This window comes from Camellia sinensis, chromosome 3 (assembly GCF_055761805.1).
Source record: "Camellia sinensis isolate YWXY chromosome 3, ASM5576180v1, whole genome shotgun sequence".
Classification (NCBI taxonomy): domain Eukaryota; kingdom Viridiplantae; phylum Streptophyta; class Magnoliopsida; order Ericales; family Theaceae; genus Camellia; species Camellia sinensis.
Genome location: NC_138963.1, coordinates 89,791,606 through 89,811,718, shown reverse-complemented (window position 1 = coordinate 89,811,718; position 20,113 = coordinate 89,791,606). Strand labels below are relative to the sequence as shown.

Here is a 20,113-nt window from a genome sequence, read left to right as displayed (position 1 = left end):
ATTAACTATTCTAGTTAACTAATTATTACCACTACAAGAAAAAGCACATTTGGTGATTAAATTTCCTGACTAAAAAAAATTTGGTCACTGAAAGTATTGTTTCAGTGACCAAAACAACATTAGTAGCCAAAAGTAAAGCTTTTTGGCGACTAAACAATTTTAGTAGCCAAAAGTCTACAATTGGCGACTAAAAATAAGTTTGGTCGCTGATTATATGGGTTTTACCGACTAAAAATTTTAGTAGTCAAAAGTAAAGGTTTTTGGTTACTAAAAGTCTACAATTGGTAACAAAAAAATAAGTTTAGGCGCCAAAAGTGGTCATTTTTAGCGACTAAAATTATTTTGGTCGCTAAAAGTTTTTTTTTTTTTTTGCTACTAAATAATTTATTTTACATAAATTATGTAATAAAATAATTATGCTTATACATATACTTTTTTATTAATATGTGTGTATGTACTATATAAATAATATATGTCACATATATAGTCATGTGGTGCTATAGAGGCGTAGTGGGAAGAGTGTGGTGCATGAGGTTTATGGTGTGGGAAGTAGGTGGCTCGAGTCTTCGCAAAATCGGATCAAATTGTTCTACAATGAATTTTTTTTTTTTTTTCACGTTTGAAGCTTTTGGCGACTAAAGGTGTTGGTCGGCTATTCCTTGACTATTGGCGACTAAAACATTAGTCAGTAAATGTATAATTTTAAAGAAATATAATTGACTATTGGTGACCAAAATTTTGGTCGCTAAAGACTTGCTTTTTGGCGACCAAAGGTTTTTTGGTCGGCAAAACCCTCCAAGACCTTTCCCGACAGGGTTTTGGCAACAAACATAGCAACCAAAATTTTTGGTCGCAGAATGTCATTGGCGACCAAAAATAGACAATTGGCGACTAATATTTTAGTCGCTAAAAGTGAATTTTTTTTTTGTAGTGTACAAACCGAAATCGAATAAATAGTCAAACTAACTAATTATTTACAACTCTTAATTAGATACAACTAATTAATTACAACACGTATTTAAGCTAGATATTTAAACATTAAATAAGCTTGAAATGCAAGGGAGGCTCATGCACGTGCTTGATTTCCACTCGAAAGGTCACTGTTTTGCTGTTGAACGCCTCTGTTTGCACATAAGCACTTACGCTTACACTTTCTCCTTCTCCTTCTCCAGATCAAATCAGTTTTGTCTCAGGAGTACACTGTTGAATTTGCATTGGTGGTCGACAGAGGGGCCGGACGGCTATTGATGATGGTCGATCAGCCAACAATGATAGCCGGTCGGCTACTGGTGGTGGCTGTTGACCACCACTGGCTTAGAGTTCCTTACTACAATAGAGAGCAAACAGAGCAAAACAGTGTACTTTTGAAGGTTCGTTTGTACTATCACCCTCATTATCATCAAACAAGTTCAAATGAGTGGCACTCTTGGCTCTCAAACCATCAACCAAGCAATTTCATTGCATGATGGCCAAAGAACCAAGTTTGTACAAGTTTAATGAATGCAAAACAAGACTCAAATAACCATTATCCTATCATGCATGATCAAGGACAATAGAGACCTAGGAAAGTGGCACATTTTATCACTTTTGAGTATGAAATGCCCCATTTTCCTTGTGTTCAAATTAACGTCCGATTTGAACATATGCAATGCAATACAAAGAATTCTTATCTTGCTTCTTTTACTTGCCAATTTTGTTTACACATTTTAATTACCAAATCATTCTTTAATCAATTAATCCATTGATGAGAAGTCCTCTAAAGGGAAGGTAGTGTCAAACAAGGGGTAGTTTAAGGCATGAGAGAAACTTCATGCCGTTGGTAATGAACCCTTAAAAGAGGATTAAACCATTAAGCATGAACCTCAATCTCAAGCTTAACAACCCTAAAGTTGAAACAACCCTCAAAGCAAATGAAAAAACGAAGAAATGAGGGAGATTGCAGAGATTATAAGTGCTGAAATTAGGTGAGAAAAGCACTAAAACATGCAATTAACACAAACCAAAGATGGTTAAAGCCTAAAAACACCAAGCTAGTGAAAGGACTTACACTACAACTATGCAATACAAGGCTCAAATGACACCAAACAGCCAAAACAGTGACAAAATAGAGTGTAAAACATGCTGGACTTGAACCACAAAAAGCTAAAACAATAAGTTAATACATGGGGCTAACTAGGCATGCAAACAAGATACAAGGAAGGGAGACTAACCCTTCCAAATTTGGACTTCAAAATGAGTTTTTTGCCACTGAAAAACCTCTAAAATTCAGTGATTAAAAGACCCAAAAAAGGTGGTTTGAAAGTGATGAACAAAGGCCCAAAAACCTTTACAAGCAAAGAAGTAAGAAGGGTGAACCACCCCTTACTTGAAAATAGCCTCAAACCAACACTTTTAAGCCATAAAAACAGAGCTTTTTACAGTTCAAAATCAGCCTCAAAACAATTGAAAGAGATGGCAAAGCAAGTGTGCAAAACAAGTATAAAAGAAGAGTGTTATACCTCTTGTAGTCAAGACACAATTTGGCTAACAATCCAAGCCAAAAACCTCCTCTTATAGCTCAAAACAAGTCTCAAGCTACCTCAGCCCAAAGATGATCAACTTTGGTTAAGGAAGTGTATGCAAAAGTATGGTGTATCTAAGCTATCATGCACAAAATTGTAAGAGAGAGAGAGAGAGAGAGAGAGAGAGAGAGATATTTTGGTCCCAAATTTTCTTTCATTCCTAAAATGTTCTAACCTCTAAAGCAAGAAGAGAGGTCCTCATTATATAGAAAATATGAGTCTTGGGTTGAAAATATCTAAAAGGGACAACTGGAGCATTTGAAGGACAGCTAGCCAAAATATCTAGGCTTTACACCAGTGGCCGGTCAGCCAGAAGTGGTGGCCGGTCGGCCACAAATGGTAATTGTCGGCCATAGAAAAATTTGTTTCTAGGCCCGACTTCAAATGGTCATATGTCCTTTATCCGAACTCCTTTGCAAGTCATTCTTCAGTCTAAATTGAAGCCCTGGAAGTCTACTTTCCAATGGAAGTGGCCTAACATCAAAATTATAAGTGTGCTAAGAGATATGCATATTTTAGTGAAGGTTGCTAAGTTTTGGCTTAACCGAATTGATGCCTAACTTCAACCAGCCATATCTCCTTCATCCGGACTCGGCTTTAGGAGATTCGTGAGTGTAAAATGAAGCCCTGGAAGTCCACTTTCCAATGGTGGTGGCCTCACAACTTAAGTCCAAGTATACAAAAGGATACACTTGATTTAGTGAGATTGCCCAGTTTTCTCTCAGCAGTTTCATACCTAACTTCTCTCCCAACTAATTTTCTTCCCTCTCCTCCAATTTTCTTCAACTCCAAACCTCTAAATAAGATGTTTTAAAATATTTTTGAAAGAGTTCAACTCTCTTCCATTTATTTCCACTTTGTCCTTGCTTGATTTATCGAAAAGTACAATTTTTAACGAAATGCGAGCCTCGGAACATCGTAGAAACTTTTGGGAAAAATATTTTGAAAAAGAGGGTTTTAAGGTCTAAAATGATTTTGTCAAAATTTTTTTGGTCCAAAATGGGGTGTAAGGTTGGGATTTGGAGCTCTTCTTGCTGAAGAAATCGAACATTTGCATAGCACAACTCTCATCACCGAGTGATCAATCAGCGGCGCCCAAGTCTTAAGGGCGGTCAAAAATGGGATGTCTACAGTTATGCCTTGTCACAATCATATTGCATTGAGAAAATACTTGACAAATTCAGCAAAGATGATGATCATCTTGCTAGAACACCTGTGGATGTTAATTTGTTTCTTTCTAAGAATGTACAAGAAAATATTTCTTAATTAGAGTATGCCCAAATTATTGAAAGCTTAATATACTTGATGAACTACACTCGCCCGGATATAGCTTGTGCAGTAAGTAAATTAAGTAGATGCACGAGTAATCCAGGAGTAGAACACTAGAAAGCATATCTCTGATTTACTCGTAACATTATATCTAGCAGTACTTGAAGGATATTGTGATGCAAATTGGATATCGGATACTAGAGACTCAAAATCCATAGTGGGTATGTCTTTACATTAGGTGGGGCAGCTGTATTTTGGAAATCTTCCAAATAGACTTGCATTGCTAGGTCTATTATGGAATCAAAATTCATAACTTTAGATAAAGTTAGGGAAGAGGCAGAATGGCTTCGCCACTTCCTTGAAGATATTCCTATGTGGCCAAAATCGGTGCCTGCTATTTGCATACATTGTGATAGCCAATCAACAATAGGTAGAGCATAGAGTCATATGTATAACGGTAAATCACGATACATTCGTCGTCAACATAATATCGTGAGACAACTTCCCAAAACACCACTTAATCCAAACAACGTAAGCAAAAATCAAGGTAATATTGACACACAAAGAAGAGGGAACAATCCGTATCTATATATATTAAGAAAAAAATGAATTTTTAATGAGAAGGGTTTTGTGAAATTTAAAATTCTCATATTATTTTTTTAGATTTTTTATTTTTTAGATTTTTTATTAGCTAGCTTTTATTGAATGATTTTGAAAAAAAAAATCATTATGCTTTAATTTACACATTTTAAAAGGAAAGTTATTTAATCCATTTAAAAATTTAAAAAAGAAACTTAACTAATGAGTTTTAAAATTTAAATTTTTGTACCACTAAAACATAAGAATCAATTCACATCTTCGATAGATTTTTTTCTCTTGATGTTTAATAGTTTTGTATGTATCGGCATTCCAATCTATACATTTATACTATAGCAAAGAGACATTTCATTAATAACGGCAATGAAACCTTCAAAGTTTCATCTAAAAATTTCAAATTTTAGTAATTGAATTAAAATATTAAAAAAATTATTGGTTGTTGTCCTATTCTAAAAAATTCTATAACTAATTAACCTATCTTACCAAAAGATTTTTACACGATTATTAACCCGTGATCCTTATAATTTTGTTCTATTTTTTAAATATATTTTTAGACAGGTAATTTTGTTTCCTAAAACCCTCAAGCTATACTTCCATTGCCTAAGGTAGGATTTTATACTTTTTTATTTTTATTTTTAGATAGTGTATATCAATACAATAAAGGATTTAAAATTCCTTTCAAATATTGATGATGTGTTTTGTTCATAGTTTTGGATAGAGATTTTGAAAGGGAAAATAAAAATGTGTGTGAAATTAAGTAAAATATAGTTATATTTTATTCATATTTCACCTACTATCTTTTTTTTTTTCTATCTATGTTTTCAAATTCTTAACTAAATTCGTACATTACTTTTTCAAATTTCTTTATTTTTTTTCTAAATTTTTTGAATTAATATTATTTTTTAAAGTTGTATACTACAAACTCTTATCACACATCTTTCCATATAATAACAATTGAAATTTATTTTAGTTACTATCTCAAAGATTAGTGATAGAGTCAAAAAAATGTGTAAATCTTAAAGTTGTGAAGTAAAATTTTAGGGCAAATTACATATACCCCTCGAGGTTTGGCTAAATTACAAATACCCCCCTGAGGTTTAAGAAATTACAAATTCTCCCCTGAATGCTATATTTGCATAAGAAATTAGGGGGTAATTTGTTATGAAATATAAATCTCATGGGGCAAATTGTTATGAAAATACAAACCTCAAGGGGCGGGATGTAATTTCCGAAACCTCAGGGGGGTATCTGTAATTTAGCTAAATCTCGAGCGAGGTATATGTAATTTGCCCAAAATTTTATGTCAGAATTTGTTCAAATGTAATTTTCTTAATATTTAAAAATATTTTTTATTGATTGATCAAAAACACCGTAAATGTTATTATTATTATTATTATTATTATTATTATTATTATTATTATTATTATTTTTATGATATTGAAGTATTAAAATATGATGTATATAGGCTTAAATCAAGAATTGTTGGAAAAAAATTGACTCAAACTAGATTTTCTGAACTCGTTTTTATATTTAATCTAATATTATAATTCTCAAATTAGCTCATACCAGTCATGAACCGATAAAGATAATTTTTAATGATTAGGTGAATATCACATTGACATAAATATTGAGTCAACTAATTTCTAGCTCGCCTCCAATATTTAGTCGAATACCACAAGTCAGTCCTAATTAATTTTCATGAAAGAGTTATAACATAAGATAATTTATAATTTTGAGTAAACAAAATTTTAGGCTTTACAAAATAAGAAAAAATTAGTATATTAACAAATGTAATTTATTACTAAAAAAATGCCTCAGACCCCAGTGGGGGTCACTGGGGGTCATGAATGGAGGCTTCCCATTGGTAAAAAAAAAAAAAACTGTTTTTTTTTTTTTTTTTGTGATTTGGACGAATGGGGGGCTGTCACCTCTCTGGGGGTATGTAGCAAAGTTGTTATTACTATCATGTGCTAAATTAAAGTTACTAAATTTATAAACGAAATGAATTTATATTTTATAGCAAATATAATTTTTGTAATTTTTTCTTTAATTTTTACTAATTAAATTATGACATGTAATTTTTTTTATTAAAAACTTATAACACAATTAATCATATCAGAATAAAAATATTCTTTTACGTATAATTCTAATAAAAATAATAAGATTTAATTAATTATAAATTATTTTTATTACATATTTTAGATAAATTTTATATTATTATTTTAATATTATTTAATATACCCGTACATAATACGAATAATATGCTAGTAATAATTAAAAATAAAAGAGAGATCAATTGTGTGTGTGCGCTTTTTTTTATTAGGTTAAAGGATTTTCTCTAGTTGTTCTAGGAGAAAAAAATGGTACCCAATATGCAAGACTCCCACTAAAAATTATTCGAACCCTAGTGAGCATATAATAGTCATGCTACAAATTAATAATAAAATAATATTTTTACATATTCTTCAATCACCAACCTAAATTCATGAACCTCATTAATTTTTACTAATTATAATTTTTTGAGGTCACTTCTCCCCACTCACAAGACATGAAATAACTGCTCAAATTCCTACAATTAAATTACAAATTTTTAAGTCACTTATCCTTGCTCACGAAACATAAAATAACTATTCAAATTCCCATACATATATTAAGAGTAATGTTAAAATGAACATTTATTTTTAACATCTTATCACGATATTTGACGTGTCAATCTAATTGTAGCAATGCATTTGATAATATTATATTGACAAATTAAGTGATAAACATAATATGACATAAATATAGTAAGCATAACATTGTCGCACTTACCTATTGGATGAACACCTAACGGTCTAAACAACGAGAGATTTAAGAAAACATCTACTAATAACACTACCTCATTATTGTAATTAAATTTTATGTATAAAATTTCTATTTACAAATTATTTTCTATCTCCCAACAGAGCCAAAAACTGCTTCCTTAAATATTCTACCTTCAAGCTAAAGCAATGTAAGTTCTAATTCTTAAAATACATTATCAAAGAAAAACCAACTCAAATTATTTCCATTCCACCTGTTCATAGAAAAACTAATTCAAATGTTTGAATTGTTGCATCAAAGTCCGCAGCACAGATTCAGTATCCTGTGTTATCCCAATTTGTTCACTATTATAAGAACCATAGGTTAAAGAATTGAAATCACAGAAGCCCTACCCCATACTTGCTAAGTTCACTAGAACCAAACCCAAAACAAAACAAAACAGGAATACTTGTCAAAAAAGAAAACAAACAGATCAGACAAGGAAACAACTTTGTACAATGTCTTTAAGATGCCTGTATAGGATATTACAACTCTGCCTAGGAAGTTACGGTCCGCTTCACTGAAATGAATTCTAACAGTTTGTGAATGTTCCTCAAACTGAACAAGTAACAAGACACTGCAGAAAACAGAAACATGGAGAGAGAGAGAGAGAGAAAAAGAGAGCGAGAGATTCTTCCATATAGCTAACCAGCTATCTAAATCAAGTTCATCTCCTTATCCATGAATTCTAATCAATATACATAGACATACAAGAGAATTTTCTTACTACAAGTATTTAAAAATAAAAATAAAAAAATTATGCATTTTTGCTACACTATGTCTAGCCAGAACCCTACTTCAGAAGAAGGCTCCATAAACTGCCCCCTCACCAGATTTCTCTTTCGACTGTTTCTTTTCAACTAGAACTCGTACAAAACCCAAAATCTTTACCTTTGAATTGATGTCAGTGTTTATAATAACCTTTCAAGCTTCAAGTCAAACATCTCAGCTCTCTCTTAAATAGGACTTCACATTGGTTTCTATGAAAATGAAGCTCTCAATGGTTTCTCCTTTTGATGAAGGGTTGCTGGCAGTTGAAATTTCCGCCATAAAATGAATCCTAGACGGCACTATCTGAAAGTGCAGAAAAAGCAGGCAGTGTCATCTTGCAGAGATTCATGATAGATAAAACAACAGGTGAGTGCAAAATCAATTGAATATATTACTTGATCTTCGGTTGAGGCATCAGATGCAGCCATCTTCAACCTTTTAGCCCTGGACAAACTGCTCGACTTCACTTCTTTGTCATCATCCACAAAGTTCTGATCCGAAACCTCTGCAGGAACCCCAATTATATGGACATTTTGACTTGATGAGAAAAATAAATAAAAGAAACAATGGAGATGAAAACATAATAAGACAAGCATATCAATAGGTCATATATCTATCATAGAATTTACTAGACTAAAAAAAAAAAAAGGCCCAATAAGTATACATTAATGTGGGTTTGGGAGGGAAAAGATTGGGTACACACCTTTGGTATAGTGCATAAAGTGTTGCCCCGATACTTAAACAAACCTATAACCTCAAGGTTATTAGGCCAAGGTTTTACCATTATGGTAAAACCTATAACCTATATAACCTTTGGCATAGAATTTAGTAGACTAAGAATATTTTTTACAACTTCCAAAAGATGAGTTACAATTGTAGACGAGCATACTTAAAAAGTTCTTCCCAAGATCTTACAGCCTTCCAACTAATTTTTTCATGAGAATTTTTTTCTTTATATTTTCTTTGTGCTCACTTCTTTTGGTCAGGATGGTAATGTTTTAGCACATGAAATGCTACAAAAAACAATATAGTAAATCAGAAACAAGTAGTTGTAAACAAGACCAATTCAAATGCATTCTCATGCCTGCTTCTGATAATAATGGAGACATATACACAGGGACAAACAAAACAAAACAAAACAAAAAATCCATTGTTGAAACTAAATATATGTCAGAAAAGTTCAACAAACACAAAAGAATAAAAGTTCAAGAAAACACACTAATTTCAATCGAAACAGGTGTTATGGAATTCATATAAAAATAATCTTGCAGACCCTTGATACTTGAAAAAATAAAAATGAAATCTACTAACGTCTACCAAGGACGAGGACAAAAAGAGATGCTGTTCAAACAATTTCTTTTACATTTTACCCCTCCTATCTATCTTTTTTTTCCTTTTTCCTTCAATGAAGAAATTTTAAAACCAAAAGAAAAAGTGATAAAGAAGAAACTACTACTAATTCCTTGTTATTTTCCTATTTATAGTCAAATTTATCAAGAGAAACAAAATATAATGATTTAACCAATTAGTGTGTCACACAAGGAAGGAAAATAAACATTAAAAGATTCCACTCTCAATGAATTGGTTACAGAATAGCCACTTGTATGGATAATGACTGACACCAGTTCATAATAAAAGTAAACTATTAATTGAAGTATATTAAAGGTTCTCTAACTATGTGAAACACCATGGTAAGGACTGACACTGTTCTACATACACAGCAACTGTAAATGATCAAACATGGACAAATCGGAAATAAGCACAATACCCAAAAAGAAAGAGACCTAAGAAACACGGACATTTCTAAGAAGGTGACTTATTTGTGACGGACACCGACACTCTTTGGACACTTCCTGACATGTGTTAGACAACTTAAGATTCAATAATAAAATAAAAAATCATATAAATTTATAAAAATCATTCAATTATAAAATAAAAAATCATATAAATTTATGGAAAGATTACATAAATCAAAGAAATGCAAGAATTTTTTTTAGAAAGGGGAAAAAAAAGTTTCAGAAGACTCAGAATCAATATTGAATGTTGCTACCATGTGATATACTCAGCAAAAATTGGTAGATGACAGGAGGATCTATTTTGAATGTAAATATCACCCAATTCTCTTTTAGAAAGTGGATTGAAATCATATATATTTTGCAAACATTGTTTTAGGGAGCATGGGTCAGGCATCTCCACTAAGAAAATAGCATCTTGAATTTAATGTACAAAGACACTAATTGCACAGATATTTGTCATGTAACATTCTTTGATAAGTGTATTTGTCATCCATCCATGGGGCAAAACAAATCTAACACCCATCCATCAACATGTTAACTTCCTTGTCAATCCCCATAGATTTTCCATCTCCACCTAAGTCATTCTCTACAAAGGTAGTAAAAATAACAAGTGTTATATCTAAACGTCTTTGTAAAGAAAGATACTAGTGAGAGTACAAAAAGCCAAAGGTGGAAATGGGAAGGAATGAGCAACTGAAAGCTGAATCAGTAATAAAGCAAACTCAGAGCAAGCTAAACAAATGAGGATATTTTAGGACATGAAAGGTTACCACGGTTACCTGTCATAGTGCCAACTGCATCCTGATGACATTGGTGGCACAAACACTGCCGTTCTGAACTGGTTAATCCGTGGGAGAAAATCCTCTTCCCTCTCAAGGGCATTCCTTCACTGTGAAACATGTTGCATTCTTTCAAATCAGCTGATGGTATGGTGCTGGGCTTACCTGAACATCTAAAATGACGCATCCTTGGACTTTCCATGACCACATGAGAACCAGCTGCACCATACAGTAAAGGCTGGTTCCTCTCAAATTTGATCTTCTTCCCAGGGCCATCACGTAGAAATGTGAACTGAAAAGACTTAGAAAATATGAAGAAGAAGAACTCCGAAAATATGAGGAAGAAGGAATATATTTCTGTTATATTCAAAACTTCTTATCTTACAAGACCAAATGACACTCCTTATATAGGAGATATTACAAACATCATCATAACCCATTATATGCCACTTACATATTATATATTACCACTATTTACCACTATCATATTATATACATGCCACTATCTACCACCAACACCACTATCATATTCTATACATGCCACTATCTACAACCAACACCACTATCATATTCTATACATACCACTATCTACCACCAACACCACTATCATATTCTATACATGCCACTATCTACCACCAACACCACTATCATATTATATGCATGAACACAATTTTCAGCACTCCCCCTCAAGCTGGTTTGAAGATATCTTCCATAGCCAGCTTGCTAGTCAGCTTATCAAATTGCTTCTTGTGTAGTCCCTTTGTTAGCACATCAGCTAATTGTTCACCTGTTGGAAGGTAGGTCATACAGATTATGCCAGCATTGATTTTCTCCTTGATGAAATGTTTATCCACTTCTATATGTTTTGTGCGATCATGTAGAACTGGATTATGAGCTATAGATATAGCTGCTTTGTTGTCACAATAGACCTTCATAGGTGTCGGGTGAGAAAGCTTTAATTCTTCAAGAATTCTTTTAATCCACATTACTTCACAGATTCCATGAGCAACAGCTCTGAACTCTGCTTCTGCACTACTTCTAGCTACCACATTCTGTTTTTTACTCCGCCATGTAACTAGGTTCCCACCTACAAAGGAGCAGTATCCGGATGTTGATCTCCTGTCTGTAACACTTCCTGCCCAGTCTGCATCTGTGTATACTTCAACTTGAAGATGTCCATGTTTCTTGAATAGTAAGCCTCTCCCTGGAGTTCCTTTCAAATATCTTAAGATCTTATAAACGGCCTCAAAGTGCTCTGCCCCTGGTGAGTGCATGAACTGACTTACCATGCTGACTGCAAAGGCAATATCAGGCCGCGTATGAGACAAGTAAATCAATTTCCCTACAAGTCGCTGATATTGTTCTCTCTCTTTGACTTCTTCAGCCTTAGCAGCTTGTGACTTCAAGTTAGGCTCGATCGGAGTCTCCGCCATCTTACAACCAAGCATACCTGTTTCTCCAAGGAGATCAAGAACATATTTTCTCTGATTAACGAATATACCTTCCTTGGATCTTGCAAATTCCATTCCGAGGAAATACTTGAGGGCTCCCAGATCCTTAATGTGAAATTCTTTTGCGAGTTTCTCTTTGAGGGCTGCTAACTCTGATTCATCATTACCAGTTAAAATGATGTCATCAACATAAACAATCAAAATTGCAATTTTACTGTTTTTTGAATGTTTATAAAATATTGTGTGATCTGCTTGACTCTGCGAGAAGCCACAACTGATAACTGCCTTCCCAAAGCGTTCAAACCACGCTCTTGGTGATTGTTTGAGTCCGTATAATGACTTGTTCAATCTGCATACTCTGTCACTTCCAAGTCTCTGCTCAAATCCCGGCGGTAGGCTCATAAACACCTCCTCTTCAAGATCACCATTGAGAAATGCATTTTTAATGTCAAGTTGATGTAGAGGCCAATCTGAATTTACTGCAAGAGATAACAGTACTCTGATGGAATTTATTTTAGCAACAGGAGCAAACGTCTCCTGATAGTCGATCCCATAAGTTTGAGTGAAGCCTTTAGCTACCAGTCTCGCCTTGTATCTCTCAACGCTTCCATCTGCGTTACATTTTATCGTAAACACCCACCCATTTACACCCAACTATTTTCTTGTCTTTGGGTAGATCAACTATCTCCCAAGTACCACTTCTCCTTAAAGCATTCATCTCCTCCATGACTGCTAATTTCCAATTCGGATCATCCAATGCTTCCTGTATATTCCTTGGAACAAACAAGTGTGAAATCCTAGATGTGAAAGCTCTATGGTTTTTAGACAGTCTTTGATAGGAGAGGTAATTTGCAATAGGATGTTTAATGCAATTTCGGACACCTTTCCTAATTGCTATAGGTACATCAAGGTCGGAAATATAAGGAATAGGATTACCTAAAATTTCGATGCCAGAACTCGGGTGGACATTCGGGTCATTAGGATGGACATTCGGGTCATTATTCCTCAGATGAAATCGCTTCCTAGTATAAACCTGAAGCTCAGGATTTAGATCATTTTGTAGTACTTCTCCCCCTAAACAAGAATCTTCTTTACTAGGCACCATAGAACTTGGTTCTCCTAAGTGATCATTATCAGACAGATGTGGTTTTTGTGTAGGATAAATGACATTGGGGAGCGGGATAGAAATATCCCAAAAACGGTCTTCTACTCCACTTGTCTCCCCCTGAAGAGAAGTGTTGGGGAAATAGGATTTTGTTTCCACAAATGACACATCCATACTCACATGAAATTTCTTATTTTGAGGATCGAAGCACTTATACCCCTTTTTGTTTGAGGAATAACCCAAAAAAACACATTTTATAGCACGGGGGTCAAGTTTTGAACGAAATTGACTGGGAACATGAACATAGGCAGTACATCCAAAAACTTTGGCGGGTAAATCAGAAAACAACCTCGTGTCAGGAAAAAAAGTTTTGAGACAATCAAAAGGTGTTTTGTATGTTAACACCTTTGTAGGCATCCTGTTTATCAAATAAGAGGCTGTTAAAATGGCTTCACCCCATAAATATTTAGGAACATGCATGTAAAACATTATAGCACGTGCTACTTCAAGTAGATGTTTATTTTTTCGTTCTGCAATGCCATTTTGTTGAGGGGTATCCCGACATGTAGATTGATGAAAAATCCTTTTTTTTTTCCAAAAACTCACCCAACTGCTCATTGAAATATTCTGTTCCATTATCAGAATGTAAAATACCAATTTTGGTTTGAAATTGGTTTTCAATCATATTGTAAAAATTTGTGAATAAATTTTTCACGTCAGATTTTTTATTCATCAAATAAATCCAACATAAGCGGGTATGGTCATCAATAAATGTAACAAACCATCTTTTACCAGAAAGAGTAGTGATTTTAGAAGGGCCCCAAACATCACTATGAATCTAATAAAAAGGTTTTGAAGCCTAGTAAGGTTTTGGCAAATAAGTAGAGCGATGAAATTTTGCAAAAATGCAACTTTCACAATGAAAAGAAGAACAATCAATCCCTTTAAATAATTCTGGAAATAAATGTTTCAGATAAAGAAAACTAGGATGTCCTATAGCCTATAGTGCCATAGCATTATTTTTTCTCGAACAGAGATTGAACTGGTACTATTAAAGTTCTGAGCTTTTTTATTACTAACAGGTACTTCATCAAAGTAGTAAAGACCTTCAAGCATCCTAGAACGCCCAATCATCATCCCCGAGTTCTGGTCCTGAAATTCACAATGAGATTCAAAAAATGTAACACGACAATTAGAATCCTTAGATAGTTTACTGACAGACAAAAGGTTACAGGCTAAGTTGGGGACGTGAAGAACAGCATTAAGATTAATTTTCTCAGTTAGTTTAATAAATCCTTTTCCTGCAATAGGTGAAAAACTACCATCGGCTATTCTGATTTTGTCATGACCAGAACAAGGGAAATAGGTACTAAATAAATGGGAAAAACTAGTCATGTGATCGGAGGCACCGGAATCTATGATCCACGGAGAGAAGTTTAGGCAAGAGAAGGCTTTAGGATTTCTACCTGTTTGTGCCAACAAAACACTAGAAGTACCGGTTGAGGAGTTGGATTTTATCAGCTTTAAGAGTTGATCAATCTGCTCTTTGTTGAAGGGACCTGAATCGGCTTCATTAGCGGTAGGAAAGCCACGATTCTTCTCTCCTTGTTTGCTGCTTTTCCAGTTGACAGGTTTGCCATGAATCTTCCAACACGTTTCGCGTGTATGGCGAGGCTTGTTGCAAAAATCACACCAGACCCGTGGCTTATCATCAAACCTGCGTTGGTAATTTGCAGCCTTGTTGGCCGTAGCATCGCTAATTAAAGCAGAAATTTCAATTGATTCACCATTACCTTTTTTCTTAAGCATGACGCTCCTTCGGCTCTCTTCCCTTCTGACTTCGGCAAATACTTCGCCAATGGATGGGAGAGGAGGTCTGCCAATAATTCTTCCTCGCACTTCATCGAACTCAATGTTGAGGCCGGCAAGAAACTTGTAAATACGGCTGTCTTCCACAGTTTTCTTGTGGTGGTTGCAGTCGTCAACCGATTTCCATTCGTATGTGTTGAAGATGTCAAGATCCTGCCACAACCTTTTCAATGAATTGAAATATTTGGTGACGGAATCATCTCCTTGACGAATCTCTCCCAACTTCAAAGTTAATTCGAAAACTTGAGATTGATTTCTTAGGTCAGAATACATCTGACTAACATTATCCCACAATTCTTGTGCAGTAGTATAGCACATGTAATTAGAGCTTATATCCTCCTCCATGGAATTGACCAACCATGTCATAACCATGGAGTTTTCAGCGTCCCAATTGTCGAACAGCAGATCATTAACAGCAGGAGCCTTCTGGTCACCAGTGATGTAACCGATCTTTCCTTGCCCACGGATATACATCCGGACAGATTGTGACCAGCGGAGAAAATTATCACCATTTAGGCGGATGGTGGTGATTTGGACAGAGTGAGAGTTGGACGTTTTCACCGGAATGGCAGCGGCAGGGGTTGAAGTGGTTCCGGACGTGACTTCCGACATGGCTATGACGGTTTTAGGGCTGCTGTGTTTTTTGTTGCTCTGATACCAGCTTAGAAAATATGAAGAAGAAGAACTCCGAAAATATGAGGAAGAAGGAATATATTTCTGTTATATTCAAAACTTCTTATCTTACAAGACCAAATGACACTCCTTATATAGGAGATATTACAAACATCATCATAACCCATTATATGCCACTTACATATTATATATTACCACTATTTACCACTATCATATTATATACATGCCACTATCTACCACCAACACCACTATCATATTCTATACATGCCACTATCTACAACCAACACCACTATCATATTCTATACATACCACTATCTACCACCAACACCACTATCATATTCTATACATGCCACTATCTACCACCAACACCACTATCATATTATATGCATGAACACAATTTCCAGCAGAAAGAAATTATAAACATAAAAAAAATAAAATAGGCGAGAAAGGTGTCATGGTTAAGAATGAAACACAACTGGGACAAAACCTATGTGACAATGGAAGGAAACAATATGCCACATATTAAATGAAGTCATTTAAGTGCCTAACCTGGTCAGAAGAATAACCAGCATTGACAAGCAGTTGCTGGGATGGATTAGAATCAACTGTGTTCTGTTCTAAACGCCAGGATGGCAAACCCAGGGAATGGTGTAACTGCTTAATGAATGATGCTTCCAAAGCATCAAGATATGAATTGTGCTTCTCATCCGTCCATGCCATGCGCTGTCCCAGTATGAATTAACCAGTTTAAGAAATTCAGAATTTTCAGGAAAATAAAGGAAGAAGATATGATGAACAACTTATGTAGCATAAACAAATAAGTGTTCAGAATTTGTCAAACAAGCTTATAAATAAATTTTTTTTGGACAATCATAAAACATAATTCTCTTGATAATACAAGGAACTTGCCATTTAGTTTTAACATCTTTCCCAATAATTTGTTTAATTATTTTGATCTAGCTGTGAGGGTGTTTAGAGCTCAAAGGCATGCTTGATCCAAGGTCTGTGATACGACCTCCAAAGGAAATTACCTGCTAAGCTAGTACACAAAACATGGAGAGGACCTACAGGAAATTTGATAAGATGGTAAAATTAAATCTCATTATATGAAATATAGCAATTTCATAAATAGCTATGAAAAGATCTCCATTGTTGAATTGAGCAAGAACCTGCATACCCACCTACAATGATGTCCACATACTTCCAAGGGAAGGAGAAGGGGAAGGGTAGAAACAGGGATAGACATTCTCCACTACAGAACCGCATCATTGCCAATTGAAGGAAAAGCAAACCTCTCCCCCCCCCCCCCCCCAAACACACACACACACACACACAAATAGAGAGAGACAGAGAGAAAAGTACAAGCATCTCAACATCTCATAATATCAGCTAAAAACCTATGAGTAATCAAATTCTAGAAAATCACATCGAGATCTCAGTAACATATAAATAAAAAGGAACAAATTGGTTTTTTATTTGCATTCAGTTAAGATTATCCAAACAATCAAACTCTATCCACTCAAATATAATTAGCTCACACAAAAAGCTATCATCACTTAAAATTGATGCAGCCAACTCCAAACAGAATTCTTGCAGAAGTTTATTCAAAAGTCCTCACATGAAGAGTCCAACATGGACACTACACCTTAAAACAGTGCCCATGCTTCTTAAGGTTGAGTGGCCTACGAAGATTACTAGGTGCAATAAGAGACCAAACCATGTTTTTTTAAGTGTCACCAATGTAAAGTACAGGGCTAGTATGCCATAGTAAATTGTTAATTATCTCTCTACTCAAATGCTTCTCATTCCATCAGACCATGCACAGCAATTTAAAATTACATGATTCAAATGTCTGGTCTAAATCCGTTCAAAAAAAAAAAATGTCTGGTCTAAAACTTCAACTTTAGCTACTACCAACAGTCCAATCAAATTCTGCAAACACAATTATTCTTTTGACACCATGATGATCCCCTATCATATATTGTCAAATCACTCATCCTCCTATTTTTCGGGTCATCCTTCTCTCAACCCCTCATAGAAGCCCACTAGGATCTTCCACCCACTTAAAGGTAGGGTGTTTATTTTTGGAAAAACAGATACAAACTTGCTTATTGTTCAATAATCTCACTTTGAGAAGTCAACCATTGAACTCTCCCCACCTCTTACTATACCAACATGATTCATGTTCTTGATATCCCTAAATCAAAATCTCCCTTACTTTGATATCCCACAATTTGGATCCCTATGTGGTAAGAGAGGTAAACCCTACACAATTAAGTATATTGTATCATGCCATATCATTGAATATCAACCTTACACAATCTCCCTTACTTTGCTGTTCCATTTAACATCAAATTATTACCTCCATAAATATCAACCCATATGCTTTACATGCTTAACCTAAATCAAGAAAGATCTATATCATCTACGATCTCAACCAATCCGATCAAATTTCCTTGAAACTCCGTACACATACAAGAAAATATCTAAACAAATACATTTTGACAAACAGATATGACAATAATAAATACATAACGAAAATAAAAATATCATCAGAGAAGAAGAAAAAAAAAAAAAAAATAGCCAAGAGAAGATTACCGGTGCCACATTTGTATACCGGTGAATGAAATCCTTGGAATGATCGACGGTTACAGAGGAAGACTCCAAGTTGGTCCGAGTCAACTCACTCCGGCAACCGTCCGGAACGGCGAGATCTGGCGGCGGCTCCGGCGGGAGATTCTCTGCCATAGCGTGTTCGGACAATGCAATAACCTCTAAATTTAGAGGAACAAGCCCTTGATTCAGCAGAGAGAAACCCTCGCCTGGTTCTTCTTTCCTCTCGGTGTGAACAAGTTTTATAGAGAGAGAGAGAGGGAGAGAGAGAGAGAGGGGCGGTGTAGTGTTGAGAGGAGAGAGAGACAGGGAGGGGGCCAAAAAAAGATCCACATGGAGACGCTTTTACACGTGTCAGTTACGTCACCAGGGTACCACGTCAGCGTAGTTTGATAATATCTTGAGCCCAATGTCAGCCAGATATTTTCTCCTAGCCTTCGAAGCTTTGTGGGGATTCCAATCGTAACAGTTAGATTGTCCACACTCTTGCCACGTGTGTCGCGCATTGGTCCAGGCGATAAGGAATATCGATTATGCTAAGGTTCCTGAAATTTGCTATTAAATTTTAGATAAAGTATAAATCTAAGGAAATTTAAGTTTTAATTTTTGAAAAGTTGAACCATTTAATCTTAAAAGTTTTCTTATGTTTTATTTAGTCCCATTTGCACATTAATCTAATGTTCGAAACATTAATCTGATGTTCGAAATTTAATGTTCGAAATATTAATCTAATGTTCGAAATTTAATCTGATGTTCGAAATTTAAACAGTGTATAAGTTATTAATTTGGGATTTATTGGTGCATCCCCCATAAATCTACTTAGAAAATTTGCTTAAAGTATAAATTATCTATTATAATTTGAAAAATTATAAATATCTTTTGTTATAATTTTTTATTTAATACAATTAATTAAAAATAATTTTTTATTTAATATAATTAATTAAAAAAATAAAATTTGTTATTGCTCTTATATATAGTAATAAAATTATTTAAATTATTAATTAAAATATATTTATGTTATCATTAAATACTGTTAATTGATTTGATAATTTATTAATAAAACAAATCATTTGTTATTCAATTAGAAACTTTAGGATATGAGATATAATTTTCAAAATCACAAGGACAATTCATATTTTAAGTAAATTTTAAAGAATTATTTATAATTTATCCTAATTTCTTTAGGTAATTGATAAATACACTCTTAAAATTGATTTAAAATACGAATTGCACTATATAGTTCTGGAAATTATATTTTCTCCTTTTAAGTTTCTAATCGCATAATAAATCATTCATTTTATTAATAAGTTTTCAAGTCAATTAACATTTGTTAATGATATTAGAAATATATTTTAATTAATGATTTAGGTAATTTTATTATTATATAATAGAGTAGTTAAAAATTTTATTTTATTTATTAATTCTGTTAAATAAAAAATTATGATAATGAAATATTTATAATTTTTAAAATTACATGGAACACTCATGTTTTAAACAAATTTCAGATAATGTTTTTGTATTTACTCTAAATTTTTAGATTTTATTGTGTGTCACATTATATTGGTTTAATGTGTTGTTGACTTCCATTTTCTTTTTCTTCCCTTTTTTTTTTTTGGGTTGGGGGAGGGGGAGGGTTATTAACAAGTTTGCTTTGGTATAAAAATATATGGGAAATTATTCAATATTTCCGGAGCTCCACGTGTCCATACTCCAAATCAATCACCAATCAGTTAGCCCCATGTTGTCCCTCCATCTCCAACATAAATCGTGGGTCCTTGTATCTCTCCACCAATCAAAACATTATGGAGCACCACGTGTCCATACTCCG

The 20,113-nt window shown here is 34.1% G+C and overlaps 1 protein-coding gene across 5 annotated transcripts; it reads right to left on the bottom strand.

Annotated features, from left to right (window-relative positions):
- Positions 1-7,877: 7,877 nt before the first annotated feature.
- On the bottom strand, positions 7,878-18,703 carry LOC114264037 (cold-regulated protein 27). Of its 5 annotated transcripts, none has more exons than XM_028204636.2 (5): positions 18,271-18,703; positions 16,222-16,395; positions 10,615-10,906; positions 8,435-8,544; positions 7,878-8,342 (listed from the first exon to the last, which is right to left on the bottom strand). In XM_028204636.2, exons 1-5 carry the CDS (start codon positions 18,418-18,420, stop codon positions 8,214-8,216), a joined length of 855 nt encoding a protein of 284 aa, XP_028060437.2. In that variant the 5' UTR covers positions 18,421-18,703; the 3' UTR covers positions 7,878-8,213. The 5 variants fall into 5 exon arrangements, 4 of the variants coding, with proteins under 4 accessions (XP_028060437.2, XP_082776467.1, XP_082776465.1 ...); XM_082920341.1 differs by having other exon boundaries at positions 16,222-16,736; positions 18,271-18,494; XR_014364279.1 differs by lacking the exons at positions 7,878-8,342; positions 8,435-8,544; positions 10,615-10,906 and adding exons at positions 14,091-14,322; positions 14,637-14,887 and having other exon boundaries at positions 14,964-16,395; positions 18,271-18,545.
- Positions 18,704-20,113: the final 1,410 nt, after the last annotated feature.